Source organism: Lipotes vexillifer, unplaced genomic scaffold, assembly GCF_000442215.2.
Source record: "Lipotes vexillifer unplaced genomic scaffold, Lipotes_vexillifer_v1.1 scaffold97, whole genome shotgun sequence".
In the NCBI taxonomy this organism is placed as follows: Eukaryota; Metazoa; Chordata; class Mammalia; order Artiodactyla; family Lipotidae; genus Lipotes; species Lipotes vexillifer.
The window spans coordinates 891,654-904,179 of record NW_006775688.1 but is presented as its reverse complement, the minus strand read 5'-3'; the positions used below and the strand labels follow the sequence as shown (position 1 = coordinate 904,179).

Genomic DNA, 12,526 nt, shown 5'->3' with positions numbered 1-12,526 from the left:
CTGATGTTCCCTACACTCAAATGAACTGCAATATATGTAACCCAAAACACAGGAATTTTTATTCTAAAGGATAATCTACAAGATAAATCACATCCCTATGCTTATCATAAAGATTCAGGGACCACATATATAAACATAAACATTTCTTAAATTTAAATGTTTAAAAATTTTCCTTGAACTATAACATATAAATGCTCATGACAAAGTAAACATGCCAAAGTTCTTATGAAGCCACATAAGTTTAAAAAACAAACAAACAAAAACCCCCAAACCATTAGCACTCCCCTCCCCCATCCTGGACAATATCAAATGCTTCAGAAAGCTTCTAATTCTTGTACTAGTGTTCATAGTATATGAATACTTTAACATATATCTCTAAAAGGAATACAAACATGTAGAAATCCCTTGTAATTTTCATCCTACCTAATATTACTTGATTTCAGATGCTCCTCTGATTTCAAGTTTCCGGTCCTCATCTGGGACTTAAGTGAAACGTTTTCTCCCACAATGACTATCTGCAAGAACATCCAATTTCTCATAAGGTAGAATGGTTTAAGACATTCTAGATAGAGGAGAGGAGGAAAATATGAGTTAACCCACAATAACAGAGACCCCCCTTGAAGAAAGTTAAATTTTCTCTTTATTTAAAATGATCTAATGTCAAAGGCAAAGGGAAAATATCAAAGCTTTTTTTCCTTTTTATATTTAGTTTCTTTAGAATACACATTTTAAAATTCTATTTTGTATATTTCTAAAATTCTAGTTTGGGATCAAAGTGTTATCCTAATCTCCCTCCCTGCCTGAAAGCTGAGCGATCTCTATAAGACAGAAACCAGTTACCCAGCAGGGCTCTTGCAGCACCAAGGTGAGAGTGCCCTGTAGAACACAGGAGCAGATGGTTGGTCCAAACTGGACTGCTTATGGAAGGAAAAACATGTAAAGTAATTAAACCACAATTATAGATGGTATAAATAATGCTTACATTCTAAGACCAGCTGAAAACGGCAGGTTTTAGATCTTCATTCACTCACTGAACAATGATTTGGTCATTTCTATGTACTAGATACAGTGTTAAGGACGAAGTATACAATGATAAACAAAACAGATTATAGTTCCTACCAGATTTAAATTCTAATGTGGACACAGACCAACAAGGAAAGAGGAAGCAGTAGAAAGTAGTGGTTAAAGGCATGGGCTTGGGTATCATGCTGCACTCAACGGCATGCCAGGAATAACTCAAGCCACAGGAAAGACACAGCACAATTTCTTAGAGACATCAAGTTAACTCAAAGATTTGGACAAAATAAATTAATTATTATTGAATACTGATAACTGCTTACATTTAAAATTATTATGTAGCAGATTCTATGCTAAATGTTCTATACACCTGATCTCACAGAATGGGAACATAAAATGTAGTAGTTAAGTACCTTATATTCAGACTGCCTGGGTTCTAACTATGCTCTGTCACTTATTAGCTGTATAACCTTAGGAAAACTGCTTCTCTATGCCCCAGTTTTGTCAGGAGTAAAAAGGAGATAATAAAAGTACCTTCTTCATTGAGATGTTTTGAGGATTAAATGAGGTAACAGAAATAAAACACCTAGGATTGTTTCTTGTTAAATAAGCCCTCAAAACTGTTAGCTATTATTGTCATTATTATCATTATAGGTATTATTACTCTTCCCAAGAATCCTAAGATGTAAATGTTATTATTATCTTCATTCTAAAATTAGGATACTGAAGCTAAGAATGCATGTTAATCAATTCTAGAAGACAAAGTTATTCATAATTTTTAACAATGAAACACCAGTCTTAAGAGAAATTTCAAACATGCAGGAGGTCTATGTGGACTTTGGCTCCGTACTTCCAAAGCATGTGACTTTAGTTGTACTTCAGTGAAAAAGACTAGGAGAAAATACCTCATGACAAAACCCAAGCTCATTAGTATAGTCTCATGAATGCCATAGGGGTTTCTTTAAATATTATAAATGTTTAAAAGGTAAAAAGGTCCCTGAATGAAAGAAAAAAATTTAAAGTGAATATATAAAGAAAACTAATAATCACTGGGGACCTAGGTAAACGACAAGTGGATTACATAAACCATTATCGATTTAATTTTCATAGCAACCTGAGGTAACTACTATTTTTCCAATTTTATAAATAAATAAAGAAACAAAGGCTCAGAGATTTTAGGAAATTTGCCCCAAATCACAAAGATAGTGGGGTTCAAATCCAGGTGTATCAGAATTCCAGAACCTAAACTTCGTTTATTCATTATTCCATGATGCAATACAGACCTCAATCTTCAACAATTCACATGTTCAAAACTAAACTGTGGAACTTCCCTGGTGGTGCAGTGGTTAAGAATTCACCTGCCAATGTAGGGACACGGGTTTGATCCCTGGTCTGGGAAGATCCCACATGCTGCGAAGCAACTAAGCCCGTGTGCCACAACTACTGAGCCTGCACTCTAGAGCCCACGAGCCACAGCTACTGAGCCTGTGCATCACAACCACTGAAGCCCGTGCGTCTAGAGCCCATACTCTGCAACAAGAGAAGCCACTGCAATGAGAAGCCTGTGCACTGCAACAAAGGGTAGCCCCCACAAGGCAACAAAGGGTAGCGCAACTAGAGAAAGCCCATGTGCAACAATGAAGACCCAATGCAGCCAAAAAAAAACCCCCACTAAATTGTGACTATTTTATTGCTTATGATTTTATTCAGAGTTTGCCTATTTAAAAGCATAAGACCCACCATACTCCCCTTCTCCTTAAACCTGAAAAACTCTTCTCCAGGAAATCTTACTGGTTTTAGCCTCTGGTATACATTCTGTGCCAGAGGTCTCTCTAGTTCTTCTTCCCACTCTCTTCCTCCTCGTCACAATGCAAAACAAAAATCCTAATTTCTAGAAATTTTTGATTAATAAGACAATTGACAACACAGGTTTACTATATTTTCTTACATAAATTATATAGGAAAAATAAACATACACAGACTTCAATGGCAACAGCATAACATTCCTTGGAGTGACCCTAAGTCATCACTACAAATAATTTGCACTGCAGCTTAGGGCAAAAGCTATTCATAAAAAGAGTTCCTGAATACATGGTAAAAAAGGGGAGGTGATATCTTTGTGGACAAATCTTCATGCTATACAACTTTCTTAGATACCATCTAAAATAAACATCAAACAAATTTTATTATACTCTCCCACACTGCTCCCCAAAGGAAAGATATAGCCTAGCCTCACTGTGATTCCAACATCACTCAAAACCCACTTTTTAAGTTCTTCTTTGCTAAACAAGAAGAAAAAAGAAAAACCAAAAACCTCTTTAGTTGCAAAATGTACAGTAAATAACATACAATTCTATAGCATATTAACAAAATCAAATTACCAGCTCACTTAGGCAACAGATCCAAAGAAATTAAGAGTTTATATCATATCTGGCTCATATCAATTACACAAAAAAATATCTGAAAAGATAATGACGGAATATTTTCCAAATCTGATGAAAGTTATAAACCCAGATATCTAAGAAGCTCAATAAACTTTGAGCATTTGGGCACAAAAGAAAACCATACAAAGGCACTGTAATCAAATGGCTGAAAAGCAATGATAAAGAGAAAATCTTAAGAGCAGGCAGAGAAAAAAATAAAGATAAGAATAATGGCAAAATTCTCATCAGAAAAAATGCAAGCCAGAAGATAATGGAATAATATCTTTAAACTAGTGAAAGAAAAAAAAAGAACAAACCCAAAATCCTATCAATCTATAATTTTATATCCAGCAAAAATATCCTTTAAAACTGAAGGTGAAACAGACATTTTTAGAAACACAAAAGCTGAGAAAATTTGATGCCAATAGATCAATACCATAAGAAATATTAAAAACAAGCTCTTGAGGCTGTTAGAAAATGGTACCAGATGGAAACCTGGAACTACACAAAGAGATGAGGAGTGTCAGAAATAATAAACATGTAAGTAAATGTAACTTTTTTCTTGTTTTTTTTAAATTTATTTATTTATTTATTTATTTATTTAATTTTTGGCTGCGTTGGGTCTTTGTTGCTGCGCACAGGCTTCCTCTAGTTGCGGCGAGCAGGGGCTACTCTTCATTGCGGTGTGCAAGCTGCTCCTTGTGGTGGCTTCTCTTGTTGCAGAGCATGGGCTCTAGGCATGTGGGCTTCAGTAGTTGTGGCACATAGGCTCAGCAGTTGGGGCTCGCGGGCTCTAGAGTGCAGGCTCACTAGTTGTGGTGCACGGGCTTAGCTGCTCCGCAGCATGTGGGATCTTCCTGGTCCAGGGCTCGAACCTGTGTCCCCTGCAGTGGCAGGCGGATTCTTAACCGGTGCGCCACCAGGGAAGTCCTACTGCTTCTTTTTTTAACCAGGTATAAGGCACCACGCTAAGAACTTTTACTCTGTTATCTAATTTATTCCTTCTGAAACCCTAGGAAACATATTATTTCCATTCTAACACTGAGGAAACTGGAATCAAAAGGTTAGATAACTTACCTAAGATCATACACCCAGTTTTCAAACTCAGGGCTGCCAGAGAGTAAAGGCCTTACTCTTAAATCACTATACCTTTAAGTGCTGTGCTTGGCTAATGCTCCTATTTGGAGTATCAGGCTAAACTTTCTGATATAGCTCCACTTTTGAAAGCAAAGTAACACATTGACAAGGTAAATCCCATGAGAGATAACAGCTTTCGATATAAGAATTATCCTGAACATAACAAGAAAAAGACAAATAGAAAAAGTACCAAATTCAAATAGAGTTAGAAAACAAAACAAAACAAACCAAGGAAACACATGAAGACATAAACAAGGCCAGAGCAAAGACTCATAACAGACATTAGTAAACTGAAATACATTCATACATGCTTTGAATGAATATTCATCAAATATATGCAAAGATTCCACTATGTATCAGGCACTGCGGAGGCCTTAGGGATACAAGTGTTAGCAAAACAGTCCCTGTCCTCAATTAAAAAAAGAGTCTTTGGAGTTAAAAACAGAAGCCTTTGGTGACCTGACCAAGTATAGTTTCAGTGGAAAGGTAGGGGTAGAAACCAGAGAACAATGGGTTGAGGGAGTCAGTATAGACCATGTTTATAAGGTGATAAATGGGGAAGATAAATATAGAACAAATGCTAGGGAAGGACAGGTTAAGGGAAGCTTGCTCAAATGTTTATGACAAAGCTCCAATTAAGGAGGGAAAAGGTTGAATATAAAAAAAGTCTATGGGCTTCCCTGGTGGCGCAGTGGTTAAGAATCCACCTGCCAATTCAGGGGACACGGGTTCGAGCGCTGGTGTGGGAAGATCCCACATGCCAGTGGAGCAACTAAGCCCATGCTCCACAACTACTGAGCCTGCGCTCTAGAGCCTGTGAGCCACAACTACCAAAGCCCACACACTTACAGCCCATGCTCCACAGCAAGACCACAATAAGAAGCCCACACACGCAATAAGAAGCCCACACACGCAACAAAGAGTAGCCCCAGCTCGCCGCAACTAAAGAAAGCCCGTGCTCAGAGATGAAGACCCAACGCAGCCAAAAGTAAAAAAAAAAAAAAGTCTATGAGATCCAGAGCAAAAACAAAGAAAACCACCTTAATAAGGAAGATGAGAACCTTTTCCTTTCTAAGAGCGACAGAGGAAAGGACTAGTAGAGGAAGGAACAGGAAGCAGATCAGTCCCACCAAAAGGTTTTTATTTTTATGTTCAAATAAAGACCATTTGCTAAGAGAGTAAAACTTCAAGAAAACAGCAAAAGTTTAACTATTGTAAGGAAATGGGCAAAACTGGGGGGAAAATCCACTAATAGATATTGAAGTGGAAGACTGCATTTAAACAACTGGCCAGTCTGTAAGATTTTTTCTCCAGTGAGGCTATCCATAATACCCAAAGAAGCATATTTTCAGAATCATTCAGAGCAGATTTTCCTAGACAAGTAAGCTGGGAGGACAAGAGGACTGAGGATACTGGTAAGACAGGTAAAGTAATATACCAAAAAATGGGCAGAAGAGCAAAAACAGGAGGAGGAAGAAAAGAAAAAAGCAGGAAGTGACTAATAGCGAAAAATTTGGAATCTACACTGGAAGTCCTGAACAGAGAAGCAGCTGGATTAATGCAGATCAGGCTGTGGTCAAAATGGAATGGCTGAATGTAAGACTTTAGAGGTAGAAGAATTCTGAAGAATCAAGTCTAAGATATAATATGGACATACATAAAGGTTAATATATTAAAGAGAAAGATTAAGAGAGAAAAGAACAGAAAAAGGAGAGCTGCATTTTAAAGAGTGTTCTAAGAAAACGTCAGTTCTATGAGCTGTGACATAGCTTTGGAAACACCAACCTCTGTCTCCCTCTTGGAGGTTCATAATACACATTAGCATGTTACAAGCTATGAGAAGTCTTAAATAAAGAATCCAGTTTAACCCTGTATTTTGAAATTTATTTTGCCTTGGATATATTGAGAACCCTAACATATATGAATTTCCCGTGTTCAGCGGAATACACTCTGGGAAATGCTAGAGTATTGGATAGACTTGTCTGTGTGTAATACAAGTAAAGACATAAAGGAATCTGCTTCAAAAAAAAAGGTGAGATCATGAGACCTTCAGTACTGGTGAGGATGTACAGAAACAGGTACTTTTCAAACACTGCTAGGGCCAGAATAAACAGTACAAACCTTCTGGCAACATCTACAAGGCATTATTTCCCCATTGCTGCTGTAACAGATTACCACTAATTTAGTGGCTTAAAACACCACAAATTTTATTCTCTTACAGGTCTGAAAGTCAGAAGCCTGAGTGAGTCTCAGTAAAAATCAAGGTATCACCATGGCTGTGCTGCTATCTGGAGGCTCTAGGGAAGAAACCTAGTTTTTGCGTTTTCCTTGTTCTTGAGACTACCTGCACTCTTTGGCTTGTGACCCGCTTCCATTCCAACAGGATGTTATCCTCTGTGGTTCTTTTCTTTTCAATTTATTTATTTACTTATTTTTTGGCTGCTTTGGGTCTTCGTTGCTGCACGCGGGCTTTCTCTAGCTGAGGCGAGCAGGGGCTACTCTTCGTTGCGGTGCGGGTGCTTCTCACTGCGGTGGCTTCCCTTGTTGTGGAGCACGGGCTCTAGGTGCGTGGGCTTCAGTAGCTGTGGCACGTGTGCTCAGCAGTCATGGCTCTCAGGCTCTAGAGCACAAGCTCAGTAGTTGTGGCACACAGGCTTAGTTGCTCCGCGGCATGTGGGATCTTCCCGGACCAGGGCTTGAACCCGTGTCCCCTGTATTGGCAGGCAGATTCTTAACCACTGTGCCACCAGGGAAGTCAAGTCTCTCTGGTTCTGATTCTTCTGCCTCCTTCTTCCACAGTTAAAGGATTCTTGTGATTACACTGGGCCCACCAAAAAATCCATGATAATCTCTTTATTTTAAAGTCAGCTGATTAGCAACCTTAATTTCTTTCCCCTTGCCATGTAACATAATATATTCATAAGTTCTGGGGATCAGGATGTAGACGTCTTGTGGGAGGCGCGTTATTCTGCCTACCATGCTTAACAAAATATTTTGAAATGTGCATATCTTGTCATTCAAATAAGCATGCACAAGAATATGTGTATACCAGGATGTTCATTACAGCATTTTTTAATAATAATAAAGTATTGGAAACAACACACATTTTCATCGTTAGGAATTCAGTTTAGAAAATTACAGTACTCCTGTAATTTTCAGCATGCTGACGTTTCCAATGATGCTTTAGATATATAATTATGAACATATCTTTGATAAAATGTCAAGTGACAAAAGAAAGATTACAAACTATATAAATGAGAACAATCCCAGTTGTTAAAACTATATACATACATATGTTTATACAAGTATGTGAATGCTAATATACATATAAAAAAATAACTGAAAGGCTACACAACCCTGGATGGCAGGGTGACTATAAATTCCTACGTGCCTGGAACAGTCCAGATTTATGCCTGATGTCCCAGCAATAATTAGCACTCTCTTTCACTGTTATATGATCACTCTTAAAATTTTCTGGGTTTTGTTTTGTTTAAAACAAGTATGTATTACTTTCCTGGATGCAGAAGTGGCAAGAACCAGATCTATATTACACGTGAAATTTTTAAAAACTAAAGTAATTTTTAAGAAATATGTTTTCTAATATATGAATCTGCAAACACTAATTGTGAATCATCTAAATTATATATATATTATACCACTTGACAGCATCAATGGCAAACAGATACCAAAAGCGAAAATTTTTCATTTTTAAAAGCACTGCCCAAGTGTGTACAGTGGACAAGGAGGGAGCAGATTAAGGCCAATGCCAACTCTGCCACTAATGAGGTACTCATTTTCCTTCTCTACAAAATGCCAATCCAGTTATGTAAGGTTATTGGATAGAAGAACTTAAGAAGACAATTATATAAAAGCATTCTGAAAAGTATAAAGCACTAGTAAAATGTGAGATGATACTCTTGAGGAATAAAACAGCCTACTTCACAGTTAAGACCTGTCAACTACCTTATACCCATTTAAGGCACAACTGCTGCCAACCAACTCAAAGACTAAAAGTTTTAAGGTATATATTCATATTCAGAAATGCAGAAAATGAAAACAATGCATAAATTAGGCTCTTTACCCACCTAGAACTATGGTGGGTTTTATATATACATCTTCCCATGTAATTCTCCCAATACTCCTATCATTGTCATTTTATAGACAGGAAAATACAGAGCAAAGAGCTAAAACTAGAGAGGTTTAAGGTCACACAGCAGAGCTGGGATCTGAACTCAGGACAACCTAAATACAAATTAGGCCAATCTTAATTCAAAGGCTTTGCTCATTCAACTCACTACACTATGTTGTTTTCATAGGAAGCCAAAAAAAACCCTGTATTGGTTTACAGACAACTTAATTGACATATTTTTTTCTTTTTTTTTAAATTAATTAACATATTTTTAATTAGCAAGTGACTAACATGTTAACGTTTTCAGAATCTATGACCAATATGCCTTAACCTTTGAGTTGTGCTTCTTAATATTCTGTCCTTTTTTCATGGAAAAGCAAAGCGAAACTAATGATTATTTTAGACAAATAATATTATTATTTCAGTTATCTAAACTAAGCAGAATTTTCTTTTTTTTGGTGGGGGGGCATGCTGTGTGGCTTGTGGGATCTTAGTTCCCTGAGCAGGGATTGAACCCAGGCCCTCGGCAGTGAGAGCACAGAGTCCTAACCACTGGACCGCCAGGGAATTCCCTAAACTAAGCAGAATTTGAGAAATATGTATTTTAGATATTAAAACACAAAATTTTCACTTTAAAATATCTACACAAACTGTGTATGTGTGCAGAAGTACAAAATTTTGCAGATGCCCTAAGACACTTTTTATATCCAAATTCATCCTATGGTGGTTCTCTTAGCACTATGCTTTTTATCTTTTCCCACCAGCAATAAAAAAAATTTTCAAGTAAGTATACCTCTAACTCATCTTTTCTTTGAATGCCATCTTTCAATTCCGTTTTACTCTGATTATCTTATATCTCATCACCACACAGTATCTCAAAGAAAATTTGGTTAGTTGTTGTCTGGTGAAGAACTAAATAATAATTCATGACCTTTCTAAGAGGCAGTGTTAGTAAAACACATTCTAATATACTATATTCCAACTAACATAGCACTGAAATAGTAGGGCTTTGGGAAGAGGAGGGATGGAAAAAGGATTCAACATATATGGTCAGTGAACCCATGGAGTTTTTGGAAATAGACTGAGGATATTAATGCATCAATACAGCAATTCTTTAAACATAACAGATTTCAGAATCATGCTTCTCACTTAAGACAGACACTACAGAAGGGAAAATGCCATCAAGAACTGTGGGAACAAAATGGTAATGATCAAAAAGGGTCTACAACGGTTTTTTTTCTTTATGACAGATTTGAAAAAGTTAAATCCAAAGAGACTTCACTTAATGTTCTGATCTCATCCCCCAATGCTACAGAACTCCTTTCGGCACCTCCACCTTCCATGTTTGATCTCAACAGGTGAGGGATTCTATAAGTCTATAAACTCAGTTATTTTCAGAATATTCATGTATTCACTAAAACTCCCCCCATAATAATTTAATAATGTTCCAAATAACTAATTTTTGCCTAAGATGAGGCTACTGTCAAAAACGTGGAAAGGAAATTTAAATATTTATGTATCTTAAAGGAAATACTAGAGGCATTACATAAATTTCTCATCTCTTCATATTCTAGTAGAAATATATACAACAAACATCAGCCATTTAAGTATAAATTATTCCCGTAAGACTAATGAAAGGTTTATTGAAAGAGAACCTTAGACTCCCAAAGGAAATGCAGAATGAGATTTAGAGTTCCTCCAACACACAGTCCCCAAGCATTTACTCATTCTGCCTGCTACATTCTCCCCTTCTTTTTTTTCCCCCACTGGAAAATAACTTTATTGAGATTCTACCAGCTGTATCATCTGTTCTGACATTAGGCCCCTTCTTCCTTTGCAATTCGGTCCTTCTTAAGTGGTCCCACGAACACTTTCTTCTCCTCCACAGTCTGGAAGCAGCCATGGCCAAATTTGGAGGTGGTGCCAATAAACTTAAGGTCAATCTTCTCCAGGGCCCGCTGTTTGGTCTGCACCAGCAAGGACCTGCCAAGGGTGAGCACTTGCTTCTTGGTTCCCACCACGCAGCCTTTGTGCATAACAAAGTCACTGGTCACTTCACCGTAGTGGACAAAGCCACCCAGAGGGTTGATGCTCTTGTCAGACAGATCGTAATCAGTAAAGGCATTGTTCTTGATCAGTTTGCCATCCTTGATGAGGTAGCCCTGGCCAATCTTGTAGATCTTCTTGTTGATCCCGGCCTGAGCCACAGAGAAGGCCATCCCTGCAGGATGCCACGCCCCAATACAGGCAACCTTGCGCAGCCCTCAGTGGGTCTTACGGGGCAGCTTCTTGGTGTGCCAACGGCTGGTGACCCCTTTGCAGCCTTTGCCCTTGGTCACCCCAATGACATCAATCATCGCATCCTGCCCAAACATTTGGTTCACAGGGACCTGCTGCTCTAGCCTCTCTCGGGCCCGTCCAGTTTTTCGGCCTCAGGGCCTCCGTTCACCTGGATCTCCATGAGGCGGGCCTTCTTCTGGCGTAGAGGAAGCAGGCGCACGTGGGTGTGGGCAACGACACGGGTGGCCTGGCAGTACTCCTTCATGCTGCTGAAGTCCCTCTCCAGCTGCTTCTTGCCATCTACATCCTGCCACTTCTTGCAGTATTTGGTGAAGGCCTTCTTCTTAGATTTATGCCAGTTCTTATAGAGCACATCACTGATATGCTCAGCAAAGATGGTCTTAAGGGTCCGGAGGCCTCGAGGTGTTTCCATGTAGCCCACAATGACCATGAGTGGTGTCTCCACGATGGTCACAGCCTCCACAACTTCCTTCTTGTTCACCTTGGACCCTGGCCTATTGACCTCCCTCACAATGTGGGTCATGCCAGCCTTGTAGCCAAGGAAGGCTGTGAGGTGCACGGGCTTGGAAGAGTCATCCTTGGGGAAGCTCTTCACCTTCCCGTGGTGCCAGCTGCTGCGCTTCCGAGGCAGAAAGCCCAGGGACCCATGCCTGGGAGCGGAGAACTTCCTGTGAGACATCCTGCCGTCGGATGCTGCCGCTAGAGCTTCTCTTCTTTCTTTATCTGACTAATCCTACTCATCCTGTAAGACTGAGGTCATGAGTTCAACTCCAGAAGCTATCTCTGAACTCCCAGGCAGTAAAAGTTCCACTTCCCTCAATATACGCATGGCATCCCTTGAAAACATTTACCTTGGTATTTACCACATTACAGCTGCCCCTTGGTATCAGCAGGGGATTGATCCCCAAATGCTCAAGTCCCTTATATAAAATGGTATAGTACTTGCATAGAGCCTTTGTACATCCTCCCCATCCTCCTGTATACTTTAAAGCATCTTTAGATTACTTATAATACCTAATCCAATGTAAATGCTATGTAAATAGCTGTAAATACAATGTAAATGCTACGTACACAGTTGCCTGCACTTGGCAACTTCAAGTTTGGCTTTTTGAACTTTCTGAAAATATTTTTCCCCAATATTTTCCATCCGCAGTTGGTTGTATCCACGAATGTGGAACCCACAGATATAGACGGCCAACTGTATATTGAAATATCTGTGCAACATCCATCTCCCTCAGGAGACCACTAGCCTAAGAAACAAAAATCAGTTCATTTGCCTTTATATTCTTAGAGCCTAGCACTGGCATTCGTAAGTATTCCATAAATGTTTTGCAAAAATGAAACAAAGCATAAAAACTCTATTCAACACCCATTATGTACATTATGCATTTAAAAATTGCTGAGACATGATCTCTATCATACTCAGTCTAACTGCAGAGATAATTCATTTATATAAAAAAAAGAGGTCAGGGCTTCCCTGGTGGCGCAGTGGTTGAGAGTCCGCCTGCCGATGCAGGGG

General features: G+C 38.8%; 1 protein-coding gene and 1 pseudogene across 7 annotated transcripts in view; both read right to left on the bottom strand.

Moving 5' to 3' along the window:
* SMG7 (SMG7 nonsense mediated mRNA decay factor) overlaps window positions 1-12,526 on the bottom strand; it is a 73,876-nt gene that overhangs the window by 50,987 nt on the left and 10,363 nt on the right. For 2 of the 6 annotated variants that reach the window (XM_007450139.1, XM_007450137.1), the window contains exon 1: window positions 424-539. The exons of the other annotated variants lie outside the window; for them this stretch is intronic. In XM_007450139.1, coding sequence (XP_007450201.1) covers window positions 424-539 — 116 coding nt within the window. Of the gene's footprint in view, window positions 1-423; window positions 540-12,526 lie in introns of those variants that run through there. 6 annotated transcript variants of the gene reach the window in all.
* LOC103068588 (60S ribosomal protein L3 pseudogene) lies at window positions 10,477-11,686 on the bottom strand (annotated as a pseudogene). The gene has a single exon (XR_456947.1). The product of XR_456947.1 is annotated as a 60S ribosomal protein L3 pseudogene (transcript).